The following is a 22,753-nucleotide window of genomic DNA, read 5'->3' on the forward strand; positions in this document are numbered from 1 at the left end:
TTCTTCTCTCGACAATGTTATTTAAAGTTGCATAAATGTTCATTGTTTCATGTATTGCCATCAGGCAAGTTTCTTTTTGTTCTATGTAAACCGGTTTGATTTGCATCTAATGTAGGAAGATCGATATATAAAAACTAAAAATAAATAAATAAATAAATAAGTTCTGAAGGCATTAGATACGTTTAGTAAGAAGGTTTTTCAGGGTTCCATGTTATGTGCCTGGGTCACAGTACAATGTTTGCAAATATCAAAGAAGCTAAAACCCTTGACTGAATCATCAGACCCAGAAAAGGCCAACTTCCATTGAGCAACAGAAGACACGAAGGAATGTGAGATGTGCCTTATCAGTTATGTATATGAACCAAGGGTCCATCAAGCCTGCTTCCAACAGTGGCCAATTCAAGTCACAAATACCTAGCAAGTACCCAAACATTAGATAGATCACAAGCGACTATTGCTGATTAATTACTGTCATAGCAGTTTATGGATTTATCCTCTAGGACAGTGGTTCTCAACCTTTTTTCAGCTGGGACACACCTGACAGATGTTTCTCACATGCGTGATACACTGAACATATGACCGTCATGGGGCTATATGTAAACATACACACTGCATCCACGGGAACCCCCTTGACTCCTAACAATGGATGCAGAGCAGAACTAGGGCATTACCCATAGAACTCACCATGCAAAAAAAAAGATATTCTGGTTCTGATGACATCTCAGTAAAAGCAAAACAAACTCCCCCTACTACCAGGCACAAAAGCCCTCCTTACGAAAAGGCAATAATTTACCACTAATGCATAGCCTATTGAGAAAACACAACAAATAAGATTTATACAATTGCCTACATGCTAGTAAAATACCTCACCTCAGTCACACACACAGAACCGACCTTCACCATGTACAGAAAGACCACACATTATAAATATGGAGACAAACTGGAATAGAAAACCAAAAAAGCCACTCTGCATGTATTGCAAACCTGGAGAAATGGAAAGAGAAATATAGCACCTAACACAGTCCCAGGATCTGCAATAATGCACAGAAACTAATCTGCACAAAGTTACAAAGTTACACCTGCATTATGGAACACATAACAACCCTATCTATGAAAAGGCAATACTACAAATATTAAATCAGGTCCTAAACACTAATACACTTCCTATTAGGAAAACAGAACAAGCCAAGCTGCTATAGATCCCCACACAGAAATAATTGTAAAACTATATTAAATGTTTCAAAACAGCTGATGAACAGAATAACGTCAAACAATTAAAACTCATAAAAATTATTAAAAATTGTCCAAATATCAATAAAATATTTCAAAACAGCAGACACATCAAATAATACTCAATAATTAAAATGACAGTCAATCAAGAAAAATAAACTTAAAATGCCACCTTTACTTACCCTCTCCAGCAACTCTCCTACTCCTTTCCCTTGAAAGCACATACCAGGAGCAGCAGCGGCTGCTGAAGCTCTATTCTCACGGTCCTCTTCTTTAGGGCCCACAAGTCACACACACACGTCACCTCCCTGCCCAGTCTCTGTGTGTCTCACACACGTCACCTCCCTGCCCAGTCTCTGTGTGTCACACACACGTCACCTCCCTGCCCAGTCTCTGTGTCTCACACACACACACACATCACCTCCCTGCCCAGTCTCTGTGGGTCACACACACACACAACCCACTCACCTCCCTGCCCTACACAGTTTGCTTAGAGCCCTAATGCTGTGTTCCCCTTTAATTTCGCAGTGGCAGATTTCCCAGTGCTGCCGCTGCCTTCTCAGCCGCACTGAAGCAGCAAACATTTATTTTAGAAAAATATGCCACAGCACTCAAGCCTTTCTTCTGGCTGTTGGGATATCCCTAGGTTCCCATGGCCCCCCATCTGCCTGCTTTTTCGGCCACTAGAAGCTCCAGTTGCCCCATCTGTAATCAGCATGGCTGAGTGTCACTTTTACTTTAAACGCAGCTCTGCCGCACTCACTGTTGCATCAGGATGGAGAATCCCTGGAGAAACCGACTTCTTCATGCTTGCGACTCACTGCCGCTTTGGGAATCCCTACTCTATCGCAGTTCCTGGCACAGCTGGCCTCTTTGTGGCTTGCCGCTGTGTTTAATTTCAGCACTTTCAACCCGTGGTGGCCACAGGGTCGGGCTTCTTCGCCGCCAACTGCCTGGATACTGCCACTCCTCCCAGCCCCCCCCCCCCCCCAAACCACCCCACCCATAGACTTTGAGATGCCCTCCTTCTTCCTGCCCCACCGGCCAATCAGAGGCTTCCTCCTCCCACTGGCAGGAAGAAGGGAGGAGGCTTCTGATTGGCCCGCGGGGGCAGGAAGAAGGGAGGAGGTTTCCCATTGGCCCGCAGGTGCAGGAAAAAGGTAAAGGGAAGTATAACTGGGGCTGTGGGTCACCGGGAGCCGCAACACACCAGCTGGTGCTTGGCGACACATTGGTGTGTCGCGACACACCGGTTGAGAATCACTGCTCTAGGAACTTATCCAAACCTTTTTTAAACCCAGTTACACTAACTGCTGTAACCACATCCTCTGGCAATGAATTCCAGAGCTTAACTATGCGCTGAGTGAAAAAGAATTTTCTTCGATGTGTTTTAAATGAGCTACTTGCTAACTTCATGGAGTACCCCCTCGTCCTTTCATTGTCTGAGAGAGTAAATAACCGATTTACATTAACTTGTTCAAATCCTTTCATGTTTTTGTAGACTTCTATCCTATCTCCCCCCCCCCCCCCCCCCCCCCCCCTCAGTCGTCTCTTCTCCAAACTGAACAGCCCTAAATTTTTTATCCTTTCCTCATAGGGCTGCCGTTCCATGCCCCTTATCATTTTGGTTGGTTGCCCTTCTCTGCACTTTCTCCAATGCAACTATATTCTTTTAGAGATGCAGTGACCAGAACTGCACACAGTATTCAAGGTGTAGTCTCGCCATGGAGTGATACAGAAGCATTATGGCATCCTCTGTTTTATTTTCCATTCCCTTCTTAATAATTCCTAACATTCTGTTTGCTTTTATGATTGTCACAGCACACTGGGCCAACGATTTCAATGTATTATCCATTATGATGCCTTGATTTCTTTCCTGGGTAGTAACTCCTAAGATAGAACCTAACATTCGGGCCGATACAGTAAAGTCCGCGGGAGAGCGGACAAACGCCCGCTCTCCCGGCGCACGCACTGGCCCTTCGCCGGTGCGTGCGATTCTCTATTTAAATTAGGTGACGCAGTAGATCCGGGTAAAAGGAGGCGCTAGGGACACTAGAGCGTTCCTAGCGCCTCCTTTTTGACAGGAGCGGCGGCTGTCAGCGGGTTTCACAGCCGACGCTCAATTTTGCTGGCGTCGGTTCTCGAGCCCGCTGACAGCCACGGGCTTGGAAACCGGACGCCGGCAAAATTGAGCATCCGGTTTTCGGCCCGACAGCCGCGGGCCAAATTCAAAATTTTTTTTTTATTTTTTATTTTTTTACTTTTTTAACTTTTCGGAGGGTGCACAGAAAAGCAGTTTTTACTGCTTTTCTGTGCACTTTCCCGGTGCCGGAAGAAATTAGCGCCAACCTTTGGGTCGGCGCTAATTTCTGAAAGTAAAATGTGCGGCTTGGCTGCACATTTTACTTTCTGTATCCCGCGCGCATACCTAATAGGGCCTTCAACATGCATTTGCATGTTGAGGGCGCTATTAGGTGCCACGGGTTGGACGCGCGTTTTCCTCCCCTTACTGAATAAGGGGTAAGGGAAAACGCACGTCCCAGAGCAGGCTAACAGTGTGCTCCATCGGAGTGCACTGTACTGTATCGGCCTGATTGTGTAATTACAGCAAGGGTTATTATGCATCACTTTGCATTTGTACATGTTAAATTTCATCTGTCATTTGGAAGCTCAGTCTTCCAGTCTCGCAAGATCCTCCTGCAATTCATCTCAATCTGCTTGAGATTTAACTACTCTGCATAATTTTGTGTCATCCGCAAGTTTGATCACCTCACTCGCTGTTCCCCTTTCCAGATCATTTATAAATATATTAAAAAGCACCGGTCCCAAGTACAGATCCCTGAGGCACTCCACTGTTTACCTTTTTCCACTTGAAAACTGACCATTTAATACTACTCTCTGTTTCCTGTCTTTTAACCAGCTTACAATCCACAAAAGGACATCACCTCCTATCCCATGACTTTTTAGCTTTCTTAGAAGCCTCTCATACTGGACTTTGTCGAATACCTTCTGAAAATCCAAATACATCACATCTACTGGTTCAATTTTGTCCACATGTGTATTCACCTTTTCAAAAAAATGTAGGAGATTTGTGAGGCAAGACTTCCTTTGGGTAAATCCATGCTGGCTGTGTCGGATCAAGCCATGTCTATCTAAATGTTTTGTGATTTTATTCTTTATAACAGTTTCTACGATTTTTCCTGGCACTGAAGTCAGGCTCACTGGTCTGTAGTTTCCTGGATCACCCCTGGATCCCTTTTTAAATATAGGGGTTACATTGGCCAGCTTCCAATCTTCAGGTACATTGGATGATTTTAATGATGGGTTGCAAATTTTTACTAATAGGTCTGAAATTTTATTTTTTAGTTTTCAGAACCCTGGGGTATATACCATCCGGTCCAGGTGATTTACTACTCTTCAGTTTGTCAATCAGGCCTACCACATCTTTCCAGTTCACCATGATTTGGTTCAGTTGCTCTGAATCATCACCCATGAAAACCTTCTGTGGAACAGGTATCTCTCAAATATCCTCTTCAGTAAACACTGAAGCAAAGAAATCATTTAATCTTTCCGCGATGGTCTTATCTTCTGTAAGTGCCCCTTTAACCCCTTGATCATCCAACGGTTCAACTGATTCTCTTGCAGGCTTTCTGCTTCGGATATATTTTAAAAAGTTTTTATTGTGAGTTTTTGCCTCTATGGCCAACTTCTTTGCAAACGTTCTCATAGCCTGTCTTATGCTTATGCTTTATTCTGTTTTCTTCTAATAAAGCTTTTGATACCATAGATACATAGAAATGATGGCAGAAGACGACCAAACGGCCCATCCAGTCTGCCCAGCAAGCTTTCACACTTATTTTTTTCATACTTAGCTGTTACTCTTGGCCCTTATAAGTAACTTTTTGGTTCTATTTCCCTTCCACCCCTGCCATCAGTATAGATAGCAGTGCTGGTGCTGCATCTAAGTGAAGTATCTTGCTAATTGTTTATGGGTAGTAATAAGCAAGCTACTCCCACGCTTGTTTACCCAGCCTGTGCAATTCAGTCCTTGTTGGTTGTTGTCTGAATATAAATCCTCTTTTCTTCATTCCCCCTGCCGTTGAAGCAGTGAGCTGCACTGGATATGTATTCCAAGTGAAGTATCAGGTTTAATTGATTCTGGGTAGTAACTGCCGTAACAAGCAAGCTACTCCCCAGCATTTTTGTGGATGCAAATCCTTTTTTCCACATTTCCTCTTGCCGTTGAAGCATAGAGCAATGTTGGTGTCGTATTAACTGTGTGTATGTTTATTGAATAAGGATATTAATCTCCAGATAGTAGCCGTCATTCCCGCAAGCCACCCCCATGCCTCTTCTCTTCATTCACATCCAGTAGACTTTATGGATCCACAGTGTTTATCCCACGCCCCTTTGAAATCCTTCACAGTTTTGGTCTTCACCACTTCTTTGGTCTTCACCACTTCTTTGGAACATATTCTCCTGCTTCTATAGGTCCTCAGAGGCTCACATGGTTGGGAGTAAGCACCTTTCGACAGGACATGCATGTTCGTCTCATAGATGTGCCATGTCTCTTGCCATTAACAAGAGACAGCCAGTTTTGTGATCAAATTCAAAAGACAATGGTTCTGATTAAGGAGCATTAATCAACCTCATAGTCATTATCAACTGTGGTGAGTACCAAGCAGCCCCTGCCCAATGCTAGTACTTCTGTTTGTCATGCTCAGGAAAGTAAGCCCTTGAATTGCTGCCAAGTTGGTGCAGCCTGATATGTGGAGGTAGCAGAACCACTCACAGGCAAGGTCTTGAAGATTCGGGATCTTCGCGTGCACCAATCCCCTTACTCGCAAGTTGAGCCCTTGGGTTCTAGAGGCCAGCAGGAGAATATGTTCCAAAGAAGTGGGGACTCTACAAGGTCTGAGCTGGTGCTCTGGAGCAAGAGTGAGGTCCATGCAAAGATCAGGGCAGGTGATTAGTAGCAGAGACAAAAGTGCAGGCAATGATCAAGGCAGGTGGCTAGCAGCAGAGATGAAGTCTAGACAGTCCGGGTCAGCAACGGAGGAGGCAATCTGAGGGGAAAGGTTGAGAGGCAAGGCAGGAGATAAGGAACAAGGCAACACCAGTAAACATGCAGGAAGACCTGTTGCTGAGGCAGCTGTATTACCGCAGAGTCAGCCCTTAAATAGTAAAGGCTGGTGACATCATCAAGGACTGCCAGCTGAGACTTTCCCATGTAGTCCCTTTAAAAGCAGCAAAAACATACACATGCCTAGGGGAATGTGCAGGCGGGTCTGGGATATGCCATCCATAGCATGCAGCAGCGGGTAGAAAGGCCGTGAGGTAAGGGGGCTCGGCCACAGTGTGGCTACCTAGGCCAGCTGGGTGTTATATTCTTACAAGCACCCATTCTTTCAGAAATATACCTTCCGCCCTTTTCAATGTCATCGAGCTCCTCCCACTCTTCAGCAGCTGCCTGCTTGAGGTTAGCAGAGGGAAAGGCATCAGCCCAAAGCACAGCAGCAGATGTAGCCTAAGTCAGGCACTAGTTTTTGATGATTGAGACCCACCATCCTATCTCTTCTGGTGGGGAGAAGGGTTCAGTCCTTTTGGATATGATTCTGGATCACCATGTCCTGAAAATTGTGGAATATGGCTACCTCTTAACTTTCCTTCATTCTCTGTCAATCCAACAGATTTTGGTCTTCAACTCACTCTTCTCTATCTGCCCAACCACAGTTGGAAATGGAGTCACTTCTTATTAAGAAGGCAATTGGACCTGTACCTGCCCAGGAGTGTGGCCAGGGATTCTATTCCCAGTATTTCTTAATTGGCAAAAACAGAGTCAGGAAGATTGGGGGAAAGTAACTTCACAGATGGAAATGGCTGCCTGAGAACGGTGCTTCCTCGGACTAGTGTCTTAATAGCAGATATTCTCAGTTTTACCAAGAACTATATGCACTAGATTCTAGTTAGGTGGAATCTGAAATGGATAAATGCTTGGCTAGTGTTAATGTATCTGTGCTGGCCCCAGAAATCCAATTGAGATTAAATAGGGAGATTTCAGGAAATTTTATAACAAATTAAAGCAATTAAATCTGACAAATCTCCAGGATTAGACAGATTTACAGCCAGGTTTTATAAAAGGTTTTGTAATTTGCTTGTGTATCCCTGCATTCATTATATAATGTTATATCTGTGGAAGGGGTTCTCCCTCATGAAATTAGCAGGCATAACTTTCTTGTCTAAGGAGGGTAAAGGTAGGTTCTTATAGACCAATCTCCTTGCTTATTATAGATGTTAAAAGTTTGGCTAGAATTGGTTGTCAGGGTTGGCTCCTGATTCAATTCATGAGGATCAATTGGGTTTTAAGGCCTCAGTTTCTCAATCTGATATCATTGGTGCAGAAGGAATATTTTCCCATACTGTTATCTGTTGATGCAGAGAAAGCATTTGACAGAGTGTAATGGAGTTTCATGTTTAAGGTTCAGAGAAGAAAAATTTTAGAGATGGATAAAATTCTTTATTTAGCACCAGAAGCATGTGTAAAGTAAATGGGAGATATACTAATACTTTCCCTTTATATAGGGGAACAAGGCAGGGGTGCCCATTATCCCCTTTGCTGTTTGCCATGATAATGGAACCATTTGCAGAAAGAGTACAGAGAAGTATAGATATTAAGGGGGTCAGAATGGGAAAGGAAGAATACAAGATATCATTATTTGTAGATGATATGGTTACAGTGGTTAACCTCTTGTTATCTCTCCCAATTTTGACTTGAGCTGCATAGTTATGGGAAGGTGGCTGGATTTAGGTTAACACAGGTAAATCCGAGGTTTTAAATATAACAGTAAAGGAACCTTGATAATCAGTTTGCGGAAGACACCCTTCAGAATGGCTCTGAAGAATATATCGTAACTAGGGGTGAGAATATCAGTAGATAGGCATGACCTGCCACAGGCCAGTTATACACCATTAATCAGCTCACTAACCAGGGGCCTGGAGAATTGGTTTCGGCTACATTTTTCATGGTTTTGGTGGGTGGCCTGCTTTAAGGTGAGTGTATTTCCATGTTTTTTCTTCTTTCCACTGTCAGTGAGGATTCCTAATATGATGCACATTAATGTGTGTACAGAAAAGGATATTCAGCTATATTTGGAGAAAAAAGCCTCTTAGAGTAGCAAAGTATGTATTCTACCAGTCCAGGACTCAGGGCAGCTTGGGGGTGCATAATATCAAAAGTTAGTTTTTAGTTTCTCAGTTAAAACTTTTAGTGAATTAGCATATATATTGTAAATTGAAGCAATGGGTAAGAATTGAACAAGAGTTGGGAGAAATACCACTAAATTGTTATGTATGGCTTTTTCTTATGACCCAGGAACCTAGATATCCTCTTAATCCATTTACGAGTATGACTGGCTGGCTCTGGGATACCTATATGACAGGAGTAGCAATTGTTGGTTGTAGCAATTGGAGTAGGTGGTTGTTCCCTCTTTCTCCTGTGTGCTGCTATAAGCATTTTCCTGCAGGACTTTGATCATGTTTATTTAAAGCAGTGGTTCTCAACCCTGTCCTGGGGACCCCCCCAGCCAGTCGGGTTTTCATGATATCCACAATGAATATGCATGAGAGAAAATTTGCATGTTATGGAGGCAGTGTATGCAAATTTTCTCTCATGCATATTCATTGTGGATATCATGAAAACCCGACTGGCTGGGGGGGTCTCCAGGACAGGGTTGAGAACCACTGATTTAAAGGGTGGGGAAAACTGGGGCTTTCATGGTTTGGACTTTTATTTGAGCAACAAAAAATGTATTTGTTTGAGCAATTGTGCGAGAAATAACCAAGCTTGAGATTGGCTTCATTATTTTCAAATTTTTCATTTTTTAGATTAAAAGGAAGTAAGGGGCATTATGATTCAGGAAAGGAGTGGCTTTTAGTCTATAGTGAAAAACCAGAAATCTAAAGGTCTTATTTTTAAGATATATAAAACCTTTTTATTGTACCTATAGGTGGTAATTTGAAACATTAAGTCTCATGGAAACAGGAATTTAATTTTGTAATTCCCAAGAATATAATGGCTAAATATACTACATCTGCTAATATTCTTGAGAATAGCTAAAGGGTATGCTTTTTCTTGGAAATTAAAGATTTTTCTTTTTTGCCTACCAACACTTGATACTCTGTTTAAACTAGGTAACAAGCAACTTTTAATAGCGGCTAATTGTGAAATTGTATTATACTGGAAATGCAAGGATGTACCAAGTGTTTCTCCTCTCCAGAAGTACCTATGAACTGTTTATCAAATGGAATAAACAGCTTTGCGGAGAAGATAGTGTGACAATTTTTCAATCCGTTTAGAAGCCATTTGAAGATTAGAGTAAGAGCTCTAGAAGAGAATGATCCATGGATTGCCTGTAGGTTCACATGTAATACCCTGGTTATTGTTTCTTTTTTCTGCAGGGGATGGGGAGGGGGATGAAAAAAAATATTTGTAAAATTTAATGATTATCTTTGTAACTTTTTAAGGCAATGATTATGGATTTTTGCTTATGTGGTTGATGTAATTTGAATTATTGGCCATGTTTGTTATGATTCTGAATAAAAACTTAAATGATAAAATTTTTTAAAAAGTCAGGGGGATTGAGGTCTATATGGGATTTATAAGCACTGAACAAAAACTGATGGTTCAGAAGAAGTTTAAGATGAACTCCCTTTAGATGATTCTTCCTTTCATTTAATTGAGGGATTGGTTGTGTATTCTGGAATTAAAAGATGCTTATGCACACATTCCTATTCATCCCTCAGGTTTGTGGTGAAGGATATGCACTACCAGTAAAGAGTGTTCTGTTTGGCCTCACAGCATCCTCGAAATGCCTTGCATTAGTGATGGCAGAACATTGTCAGCAGGGAGTCTGCATATTCCCATGCTTGGAGCTTGGTGGGTGTTAAGTCCATCTCCATCAGGAGCTCTGAAGTCCCTCAAAAAGTTCACTACAGGATTATTATCTGTAGGATGATGAGAGGGGTACAGCAGGAAAATGCCGGGAATTAAGGGAGATCTAGTATCGAGGGGAAGGAGAAGAATATTGGTAGAAAACCAGGAGATGAATATTGGTAGAAAACCAGGGGGAGAGTGCAGGAATCTAGGTAAAAAACTATAGAGAAGGGAGGTGGCCCGGGAAGTGGTGGGGATGAGAACTTTGATGTGGTTGTGGTTCTAAAATAAGTCATTAATTAGCATATATGTCTAGAACAAAAATTGCAACATTTTACCTCTATTGTTTGTATTGAATATGGAGGCAAAGAAGACACATCAGGCAGGTTTCATGGCAGGCAGGAAAAGGAAAAGCCGAGCCCTCCCGAGGGTTCTCTTTTTATTGTGCATACATTCAAAAGCAGATGATGTGTCATCACATGATTGGCTCCTTTCCACATAGCAACAGACGTATCACTACACTATTGGCTTGGCTCAGGGGGGGTGTATGGATCATTTCATTGGCTGCTGAATCCTATACCTCCTGTCTTTGTCCTGCCTCTGACTAGGGAACACCCAGCCCTTCTTTCAGGCTATCAGGGTTAATTATAAGCCAGAGAAATACATTACAGTCAGGTATCCTCTCCTAGGCAGAGAGGCTTAAGCACAAGTGATGCTTTATTCAATGCAAAGGTCAGGGAGAAGGGAAGTTAGTGTTAAACCCTGATGAAATGGCTTGCTGGCAAAGCTTATAATTCCCACAGTTTGCAAACGGCTGTTCATTGAAAGCCCCATCAATATGACAAGACACTGCATGTTAACGTCATATTTTAAAAAACATGATGAAAAAAAGACATCACATTGCCACTGATGACCATGACTAATAAAAGTATAATATGAGAAAATTATAATGAACACAGTCAATTTGTTCAATAAAAGGATTGTTATGATAAGGAATTCCATTCAGTTTGTTCATTTAAATCATGAGGTGATACTGTGTTGAGATGAAAAATCCATTACTATTCCTTATAATTAAAAACTGAAACAGTGTCACCTCAATGATGAGAAGGGATCACTGCATCTATGATACCCCATTGAAGATCCTCAAAAATATGATTGTAGGAAATACAGACCAACAATTGGGGCTTGTTCTTTACTTCTGTGTTCACGGATGCAAGTGAAAATCATGTGCTTCGTTCTACCAACATAGACCAAAGGGCAGGGACACTGAATGATGTAAATTACATTGTTAGACTCACAAGTGGTGGAAAAATTAAAATGTATTGTAAATCGAGATGTGGGATATGTCCAGGTGGGGGTCTTGAAAAGATTGTGTGCATAATTCACAATGGCCACACTGATGATGACTTTCAACAGGACTTGAGTGTTGGCAAGGTCGGTCCTGGTTCTGATCGCTCACACGATACGTGTGGTATCTCTGACTCATCTACACATGTGGGGCCTTCAGTGAGATTTTCAAAGACAATGGGATCAGCTCAATAAACTATTATTACACCAAATTTCCATGAACTCCTAGATAAGAACATGGATCCTGTGGGATGGATAGTAAAGTCCCTAAAGATGGGTTTCTTGCTACCAGTCTAATCACTTAAGTGACTCTGTCTACTGCTCCTCCTCCAAGTGGTGAGAGGCATATTCTTGCGTGACATGGACCCAGGGATTATGGTCCCTTATGGAAAATCATTGCAAATTAGTCACCTGGAATTGTGAGTCATTCGCTATGCTCTTACAGCTTTCTCTCACCTCCTCTCAGGAAATAAAATTTTAATCCAGTAGGACAACCAAGTGGCCATGTTCTAAATAAGCAGGGAAGTGCGGGCTCTTATGCTGTCTGCTGGAGGACCATAAGCATTTGTGGTGTCATGGGCAGGACATCACAATACTTATCTCAAAGCAACCTACTTTCCAGGAATCCAAAAATACATTGGTGGTCTGCCTCAGCAGAGTGTTAAAACCATATGAAAGGTACTTGGATCAAACAGTCATGGACTACTTGTTCAGTTGTTAGGGAAAAGCAGTAATCAACTTCATTGCCTTAGAAGTCGATAGGAAAGTAAAACAAAGTTCTCCTCCATGAATTTTTAGCAGTTTCAGATTAGCTCCTGATGCTTTTCTGCTAAAACTAGAATGCTGTCTACTGTATATGTACCCACCAAATCCTCTTAGCACCAGGAGTATCCAGAAGGTTTTCAAGTCAAAGCTCACCAGCTTGGCCCATGGCAAGTGTGGCATCCTTATTTTGTCCATCTATTGGTTTCAGTTTCTGCTTCCATTTGGGATATCTCCAACTCTCATTTACAGGAGGACAACAGGTTCTTTCATATCAGCCTTCCATCTGTGGCCCTCACAGCATAGATGTTGAGCACATAGTAATCTCCTTATGCTTTCCGAAGGATGTGGAAGGTGTTTTGATAGCTAAAAAGCCATCAACCAGAAAATGCTACTGTTTCAGGCGAAAAAGGTTCTTGACTTGGAGTGGGACCAGCCATTTGGATCTCTTCTCCTGTGGCTTGAGGAACTTGTTTCAGTTTCATTCTCAGGCTTTCAGTCAAGGTTTATCTCAGGGCCATTTCCAGTGAAAATATTTGCAAAGCTGCTACTGGGCCAGATTTTCAAAAACTGCTTAAAACTGGGTTTTACATGTGTAAATGCACTTTAAGCAGATTAAGTAGGCTTTGAAAATTGCTACAATATATTCTATTGAATTGTCAATAGGTTTTATATGCAAAAGTGCAATTTAATCACGTAAATTGGCTTTTGAAAATTGCTACAATAATGTTACTTTTACATGTGTAAACTTGTTTAAAAATTACCTCCACTTTTCTGTGCACTTCTTTAGATCCCACTATTGTTTATAAAGCATGCCCCTCAAATTTTTGAAAGACTGCATGTGTAAAAAAATGTTTCTGTGCAACTTTTCATAAGCCAAGTTCAAATTTGTGCCCTATGAGCCAGTAAAATGTAAATTTCATGTTTTGCTGTGTATGCAGGGTTCATGACCTCTGTGCATGCATACAAATTAGAGGGAACAGTGCTGAGGAGACAGTAACTTTGGACAAGCAGTTCTGCACAGCCTGTTCACCCCATAGTCTACTCTCCACTGGTGGGGCTGGATTGCAACCATCATTGGTAATGGCTAATTCATTCTGCTTGTTGACAGAGAAAGCAAGGTTGCTTGCCTATAAACAAGGTTCTCATAAATACAGAATGGATTAGCCATTCTTAATACCCACCCATCACCCTGGAGAATCAACTACCTCTCTTAAACTTAAGATCTGGAAGAGACTGAGGGGCTCATGAGACAGCACGCATGTACAGGAATTCCTCACATGAAGTCTTTTCTGAGCACTGGATCTCTGTTGGCACCATTAGATGTCACCTACGCATAATGGCTAGTTCATCATGGTCTTTATGGAGAACCCTGTTCACAGGTAAGCAAAATTGCTATCTTTCCTCCAGGTTTTAGTTTTTATCTTTGAAAACTAAAACAAATGTGTTAACCCTGAGTATAGTATACATTTTGTATATAGCTTTTCATATTTTTTTTTCAGTTTAAATTTTATTGTAGTATACATGTTCAGCAAAAAGATATAAGGGTATTTATTTATTTTATTTAGAGGCTTTTTTTATACCGATATTAGTGGGTACATCATATCGGTTTACATCAAACAGTAGATGGAAAGTACAATGAACAGGGATGAGGGGAGGGGACGACATAGTGAAATGACTAGAGTAAACTAAATAGAAGAGAAGGAAAAAATAAAAATGTTAACATAACATAGAAGGTTATTAACTTGTAGGCATACGTTTGTGGAGGTGATTTAATGGGCATGGACCTAGTCTGTGAAAGCCTGATTGAAAAGCCAGATCTTTAGCTTTTTCTTGAATTTAAAATATGTATACTTGAATATAAAAGAATTAAATAAATTTGATGGTGCAAGGCTCAAGACTCAAGGCGGAGATTCGTGGGTAGTGCATTCCAACGGCTGGGGCCAGCAATTGAGGGCACGATCCCTTGTTGAGGTGAGGTAAGCGCTCTTGAGGGATGGGATGTGAAGAGTGCTTTTAAGAGTTGTTCTGGTGGGGTGGGTGGATGGACTGAATTGAAGGGACTGGTCGAGCCAGCTTGAGTATCAATATAATACAAAAGCACAAGTGTAACACATTTGTAAAACCATCAAAACCCTACCCCAGTCAATCTACCCAACATCCTCAGGCCAATATCAAATATAATAATAATAATGATAAGCCATTTCTTAGCATCCAGAACCAGTAGGTTATGCACCTCTACCAGCAGATGGAGAAGGAGAAAACTGACGTCACAGTATATATAATCCTGCAGTGACAGCCTGCCAGTGTTCTCCAGCAGATGGTGGACGTGCATTTCCCTACTGGGGATTGCTTCAGATTTAGAAGAGAATTAATTGGAAATTTGTATTGCCCTGCTGTCCTGCGGTGATACCTAATGGTCCCTCCCCCAGTTGAGAATTCCTGAGGTGATTTCCATGGTCCCTCAGATGAGTGCCTTGTTCCGGTAGCTGGTTGTAGGCCGGTGTGGACTTAGCTGAATTAAGTAGCTGAAAGGCAGCGGGTGCAGGAAGCAGAGCGTGGCAGTGATGGTATATGCCCTCTCCTCCCCACAGCCGGAGACCATCTCTTGCTCTCGACTGGGAAGGCTGAGATCAGGTAAATTAAAAAAAAAAAAATAGAAAGAGACAGAGACAGAGAAGAGGGGTTAGTTTAGGACTTCCTCCGGTCTCCATGCTTGGCACGCCATCTCCACGTTCATTCCCGCTCCTGAGGGGGGTTAGGGGAACTGGTCAAGCCTGGCAGGTTGAGCGGCACAGGTGGGCTAGGCCCTGCTGTTAGATTTCTTTTTTTGTGTGCCTCGTGGTAGGCCGTGGCAGCGTTTTCACGTGCTATTTTCTGCACATTCGGCTGCCCTCTACAGGATCATTGGTACGTGAGTGTGCATCCTGCTGTGCATCCATATTGTGCTCGTGGCCTGTGCACACATTCTCACACATATCTGTTGTATGCCAAGGTTTGGCATGGTGACAGTGCACTTAGCTTTTTGGCACACAAAACTTGGGCTGCTTAAATTTTGTGCACATACAATTTGAGCGCATACATTTTTTCAGCGGGAACTCGGCTGGACGAACATCTTCAGTTGCCTGTTAAGCATACTGATGGATTAATTGTGTTGGTGACTAAGAAACCTGAGCACCCTTCTCTCTGTGCTGCCTGGAGTGCCCTCTAACTTATGCCAGTGCTGCTTAAAGGCTCAGGGGAATTATATTCATTCGATTTTACTTAGCCTGGGTTCTCCCAGCCTGATGTTTACCTGGTTAAGGATATGTCAGGAAGGTTGCCTGACCTTGGAACTCCCTGGACTGGTTCCTCAGCAGGGGACAGCAGCTCAGTGGGTACCTCACAAAAGCAGCCTGGTTTTGGCATGGATCCTTCTGCCTTTTCTTGGGTAGGAATTTTCTCAAGGATTGCAATCCTTGCTCTATCAGCTCAGTTTCTCAGGCGGTGGCCTCTCCCATTCTGGTACTTGCGTTTAGTGCCGAGGTGCTCTCGAGCAGCAGGTGTCCCTGATAGGAATCCGGGGGGAGGCACTGATGATAGAGCAGATCCTGACTCTCTAGAGGATGGTGAAATTCCTCTGGGATTAGAGCCGTATAGGACTATGTTGCGGTTCTTTCATAAGAGATATAATTGCGATGAGAAGGTACAGAGAAGAGCTACCAAAATGATAAGGGAATGGAACAGCTCCCCTATGAGGAAAGACTAAGTGGTTGGACTATGTTGCGGTTCTTTCATAACCGCATAGGACTATGTTTGCGGGTTCTTTCTTAAGAGATATTATTGCGATAGAGTATAATTGCGATGGAGAAGGTACAGAGAAGGGCTACCAAATGATAAAGGGAATGGACCAGCTCCCCTATGAGGAAAGACTAAAGAGGTTAGGACTTTTCAGTTTGGAGAAGAGACGGCTGAGGGGGGGATATTGATAGAGGTCTAGAACGGGTAGATGTGAATCGTTTTTTTTACTCTTTCGGATAATAGAAAGACTAGGGGGCACTCCATGAAGTTAGCTTGTGGCACATTTAAAACTAATCGGAGAAAATTCTTTTTCACTCAACGCATAATTAAACTCTGGAATTTTGTTGCCAGAGGATGTGGTTAGTGCAGTTAGTATAGCTGTGTTTAAAAAAGGATTGGATAAGTTCCTGGACTAATAACCACCACTATTACTAGCAACGGTAACATGGAATAGACTTAGTTTTTGGGTACTTGTCAGGTTCTTATGTCCTGGATTGGCCACTGTTGGAAACAGGATGCTGGGCTTGATGGACCCTTGGTCTGACCCAGTATGGCATGTTCTTATGTTCTTATGATGAATTGCTGGCTCTGATTTCCCAGACGTTGAAGATGCTGGGAGTTCCTGGGGCATATGCCATGTCTTGGACGAAAACAAATCCCATTTTAGTTTCTTTTGCGTTTAAAGCGTCTTGTTTTTTCCTGGTTATGGAGGCCATTCAAGAATTGATTGATCTTGAATGGGGTGCCCCGGAGGCAAATTTTAAAGGGGGTCAGACCTTGGAAGGCCTATACCCCCTGGATCCAGTAGTGAGAGAGAGCGCTTGCATTTCCTGAAAGTGGATGTGCTTGTCTGTGCCATTTCTAAGCAGACGACTATTCCTGTAGAGGGAGGAGTGGCCTTGAAGGATATGCATGATGGGAAAACTGAGGCCATCCTTCAGCAAGCATTTGAAATGGTGGGCAATGACCTTGCAATAACTTCCTGTTGTTCCCTGGTGGCTCACTCTTGTTTGCTTCTCTCTCAGGAGGTTGATAACTCTGGAGTGACTTTCCAGAGCAGTTATAGAACATGCCGCCGCCTTCTTAGCAGATGTGGGCTGCAATTTCGTCCACACCTCGGCCAGAGGAATGACTTCAGTAATAGCGGCCAGATACCAGTTATGGCTGAGAAATTGGTCGGCTGATGTGACATCCAAGGCTAACCTTACAAAATTGCCCTATAAAGATTTGCTCTTGTTTAGAAGCAAATTGGAGAAGCTGGCCAGTAAGTGGGGCGAATCTAGGTTCCCCAGTTGACAGAGAATACGAAGCAGTTGCTGCACCCCTTCAGTATGAGGGGTCGTCTCAGAGGTTCCAAGCGTTTTCGTCCCTACAGAGAAACGACTTTTCAGAAGACACGGCTCCTTTTGGCAGGTTTCAGTCCTTTCATCCCAGACAGCCCAGGCAAGGTGGGGGTTCAGGTAGTACAGCTTTCCGATGAAAGTTTGCTGACACATCCCTGGGAACAAGAGATAGGGGGACATCACATCGGAGCCAGTGGGTCTTGAAAGTGATACGAGAAGAATGTGCACTAGAGTTTCACAGTGTTCCTCCGGTACGTGTTCATGGGTCTCCCTGACATCCCCGCAGAAGAAGCAGGCGGGGAGTGTACCACTGTCAAGGCTCCTCAGTTTGAGGGCTGTGGTTTCAGTTCCACATGTGTCGAGAAAAATACGGGTTCATATTCCATCTGTTTCATTGTGCCCAAGAAGGAGTGGCTCCTTTTGCCCTGTCTGTATTTCAACAGGGTCAACTATCATTTGCAGGTGACTTCATTTTTATATGGAAACACTGCACTCAGTGATAATGGCGTACAGTTGGGAGAATTTCTAACTTCTTTGGATCTGTCTGAGGCTGTACCTCCATATTTCTATCTGATTGGAGCACCAACATTTTATATGTTTTGCTGTGCTGGGGTGCCATTATCAATTTTGGGTGCTGCCTTTTGGTCTAGCCACCACTCCCAGAACCTTTTCCAAGGTTATGCTGGTGGAGGCAGTGGAACAGAGAGTGGATGGGATCCTTGTACACCCATATTTAGACGACTGGTGTTTTGGGCGAAGTCTCTGGAAGAGAGCCATCTAGTTTGACCCGCAAGGTGATCTTCTACAGGAGCTTGGATGGATGGTTGAACCTAGCCAAAGCAGTCTTCAAACATCTCAGTCGTTGACACGAAGCAAGGCAAAGTCTTTCTTCCAAAGCTTGTTATTCAGAAGTTGAGGCGCAGGTGTGTCTCTTGGTGAACACTATACGCCCAACAGTGCGGTCCTATCTACAGGTGCTCGGGTTGATGATGGCAACCCTGGAAGTAGTATCATGGACAAGGGTGCATATGCATCCACTTCAGCGTTCCCTGCTATCTATATTGAACCCGCAGTCTCAGGATTATTCGATTTGGCTCCACCTGCTGATGGAAGTCTGCTCTTATCTCCTGTGGTGGTTGCAAGTGGATCATCTGAGAAAGGGAGTCTCCCTGACATTGCCAGACTGGTTGGAACTCAAGACAGATGTGAGGCTCCAAGGTAGGAGAGCTCAATGTCAGGAACTAACGGTGCAAGGGTGCTGGAATACAGAGGAGTCTCTCTTGAAAATCAATCGGCTGGAAGCCTGGACGGTCTGGTTGGCATGTTTGCAGGGTAGCTGCAGGGTTGAGCGGTCTGAATAATGCCAGACAATGCAACAACAGTGGCTGCCAAATGAATGTGCTATGGTCCTCCTGCATGGCTATGAGTTTCCAGGGAATACTGGTAAGTGTTAATCCAGTCCCTAAACTAGTGTTAATACATTCTTTGTCTGAGCTCAGTGTTTCTTGTTGTTTGAGTACAGTATTGCTTGTCTGTTTTTAAACAAGTTTTTTGCTAGTCTGTACACAGTTGCTTTTGAAAAGAATATTGGCAGGCTGATGTCACTGCAGGAGTATATATACTCCTGCAGTGATGGTATTTTGTGATGGTAAATGGAACTTTCTCTGAAGAGAGAGCGGTTTTAAGTGGTGTACCGCAAGGATCGGTGTTGGGACCGGTCCTGTTCAATATCTTTGTGAGCGACATTGCGGACGGGATAGAAGGCAAGGTTTGTCTTTTTGCGGATGACACTAAGATCTGCAACAGAGTGGACACGCCGGAAGGAGTGGAGAGAATGAGACGGGATTTAAGGAAACTGGAAGAGTGGTCGAAGATATGGCAGCTGAGATTCAATGCCAAGAAGTGCAAAGTCATGCATATGGGGAGTGGAAATCCGAATGAACTGTATTCGATGGGGGGGGAAAGGCTGATGTGCACGGAGCAGCAGAGGGACCTTGGGGTGATAGTGTCTAATGATATGAAGTCTGCGAAACAATGCGACAAGGCGATAGCAAAAGCCAGAAGAATGCTGGGCTGCATAGAGAGAGGAATATCGAGTAAGAAAAGGGAAGTGATTATCCCCTTGTACAGGTCCTTGGTGAGGCCTCACCTGGAGTACTGTGTCAGTTCTGGAGACCGTATCAAGGACAAGATGGAAGCGGTACAGAGAAAGGCGACCAGGAAGGTGGAGGGTCTTCATCGGATGACATACGAGGAGAGATTGAAGAATCTAAATATGTACTCCCTGGAGGAAAGGAGGAGCAGGGGTGATATGATTCAGACTTTCAGATACTTGAAAAACTTTAATGATCCAAAGACAACGACAAGCCTTTTCCGTCAGAAAAAAATCAGCAGAACCAGAGGTCACGAGCTGAGGCTCCAGTGGAGGAAGACTAAGAACCAATGTCAGGAAGTATTTCTTCACGGAAAGGGTGGTGGATGCCTGGAATGCCCTTCCGGAGGAAGTGGTGAAGTCTAAAACTGTGAAGGACTTCAAAGGGGCGTGGGATAAACACTGTGGATCCATCAAGTCTAGAGGGCGTAAATAAAGAGGAGGCAGCAAAACACTGCACGGAGCGGCAGTAGCCACAGAGACATTCACGGAGCGGGATGCCAGTGGCCAGTGGTTGGTTTTCAACCTTCACGGAGCGGAAGGATGGAGGGCTGCCATCTCCAAAAAAAAAAAACCCAACAAAAAAAAAACCAAACAAAAAAAAAAAACAGGGGTGGGTAAGAGTATGGGGCAGGGGTGTGGCCTGCTTGTTACAGCGGTTGCTACCCCTAATTGAGCTGGATGTTCACTTGGATGCAGATACGGCGCTGCTCTCTACATCGGTGGTGGGGTGGAGGGGAATTAGGGCCGGAGGGTACTGGAAGCCAATAGTAACAGGTGGGGAGAGAGAAAAAGGGAAATAAAAAAAGTGGATAAAGTGCGTAGCTTGCTGGGCAGACCTGGATAGGCCGTTTGGTCTTCTTCTGCCGTCATTTCTATGTTTCTATGTACTGTGATGTCAGTTTGCTCGTCTCCATCTGCTGGTAGAGGTGCATAACCCACTGGTTCTGGATTCCTTTGTCTGTCCTAAAGAAAAGGAAATTTTCAGGTAAGTAGTAATTTCTCAATACTGATTGATATAGGGCCACTGCACAAGTATAGCATTAATAATTATAATTCACATCAACTAGAAATTAACTCTGACTGGCTGTAGGTGAAAGTTTCCCATCTTTCAAAAGAGGACCAAACTTTATCAAATTTAGTGGTAGTATGGTTCTTAAAAGCTGTGATCTTACTCAATCTGTATATCCGATCTAACCAATTAATAATATCCAAAATATTAGGGCCATTGGAAATTTTCCAGCGGTATGCAATCTCACATTTAGCTGCTAACAAAATCTGTTCTGACAGTAAAAGAAAAAAATGATCCAGCTGTACATCCAGTATATTCAGAAGAGCACATTTAAGAGAAGGAGGCATCTCAATGCCTCCTATATTTTTGAGTAGCTGATGTACTGTAGTCCAAAACCTCTTTAAAGTTGGACAGGTCCACCAAATATGAAAGAATAAACCAACCATTCTTTAGCCCCACCAGCATTTATCATTAACTAGCTTTTTCATTATATTTTTCCTGGCTAGTCTCCTCTATTCTTACCTAAACTTGTCCCATCTTAATTCATTGCAACATAGAAAGTTCAAATTTGAAGTATAATATAATGTCAGTTTGAGGATCATTTGACACTCAATCTCCCCTTATAGATTATTTTTACATTCAATCTATAAACACTTTATTGCTCACAAACTATGAGTCATCTCATTCAAAACACCACAACTGTTTCACTAAGAGGCTATCGGGCCTAAATTGTGACCCGAATTTGCCTCGCTGTTTAAATTGAAAGAAAAAAAAAATTTTGAAAGATGGAGGAAGGGTTTCATATATATGAGTTTAAACCCCCACCAGGGTGAACTCAATTTGTGTCAATATAATCATAAACCAAACCTCCTCCATCCAATATTTTTGAAAAAATATGTGCAACCAGTTCAAACACCTGTGTACTTTTTTTAGTGTGATTTTTCACTTTTTCTTTTTCTTTCTAAATGTGATGAACAATTGACTTCACAAAATAATTTTAAAAGTCCCGACTTATCTGGTAAAAGTTGACAACCCAACAGTTTGAGGATCATGCCATTCTGCTGGTGACCCAGTACTCACCATATATTACAATAAATGGGAAAACATAATTCAATAAAGTATTAGTGTAAGTACAATGACCATTCACTACTACTGGTGGTCAGTGTGACTTAACATCCTACATCATTTTGCTCAGTCATTGCAAAAATAAAATGCATGAGGGTTGGAACAGACTGTGGTTCCTTCCCAAGTTCTATATACATGTATCTTAGAGCGGGTTTGGTGTACAGTGACTACATCTCCTCTGCCCCCACTTCCAGTATTTCCCATCCTCAGATAAACCAATGAGCAGGAGACAAGTGTAAGACAGAATCTGAATCTTCATGCTACTGTTTCAGCCCTAGCTCCCCCTTATTATCAGATTTGCAAGAGGCTTCTTATTCTTGGACATTGTGATCTTGCCAAAAACTGTTCAGTTCTATCAATTCTAACTGATGTAGCTCTTACATACCTGAGCACCAATAATAGGTGTTAGAAGCAAGAGCTATTGCATCCCAAGGCTGAGTTTACTTTTCTGATCCCATTACTGCAGCTTCTATATCAACACTGGATTTATAACTAAGATATCTGTCTTCAGGCTTGTTTCCAGACTCCAGTGTGCAACCAAGTATGATGCTATCACCTCAGTGCGCTGCTTCATTCAACACTTTGGTACAGAGCTGCTGCTTGTGCCATATGCCATGACATTTGGCTCCTTCTTGACGGAATAGTGCCAAACACAGTATATTTACTGCACACACTAATGATCTAGCTAAAAGCCATCAGCTGCATGCATTTTCCAGAGTTCATTGTGTCATATGATCTTCTTTATTGGTATTAGCATTTCATTTATGCAATGCACCCCCACCCCCAAGCACTGTACTGTATATTGGACTAAGCAGATGGTTCACACTGTAGAAAAGGGCAGATTTTTCTCCACAACATACTTGAGTCTTTCTAATGGGGCAGTTTGTTCAATTCCTTTTAAAAGTTGTGTCATAATTGGTCTTTTATCAAAACATTTTTTCCCCTCAGAAACAAGAAATCTTGGATCTCTTCTCCTCTGTCCTATATGAATGTGTTACGCGTGAGAATCCTGAAATGCTGCCTGCATACATAGCAGTCGATCAGGTACAATGGAGTGATGTACTGTAAAA

At 42.8% G+C, this 22,753-nt stretch overlaps 1 protein-coding gene across 1 annotated transcript in view; it reads left to right on the top strand.

Moving 5' to 3' along the window:
- LOC115087293 (anaphase-promoting complex subunit 1-like) overlaps positions 1 to 22,753 on the top strand; it is a 298,244-nt gene that overhangs the window by 208,433 nt on the left and 67,058 nt on the right. The window contains exon 10 of the mRNA XM_029594311.1: positions 22,632 to 22,727. Within this exon, the coding sequence (XP_029450171.1) occupies positions 22,632 to 22,727 (96 nt within the window). The remainder of the gene's footprint in view (positions 1 to 22,631; positions 22,728 to 22,753) is intronic.

The sequence above is a fragment of the Rhinatrema bivittatum genome, chromosome 3 (assembly GCF_901001135.1).
Source record: "Rhinatrema bivittatum chromosome 3, aRhiBiv1.1, whole genome shotgun sequence".
Lineage (NCBI taxonomy): Eukaryota > Metazoa > Chordata > Amphibia > Gymnophiona > Rhinatrematidae > Rhinatrema > Rhinatrema bivittatum.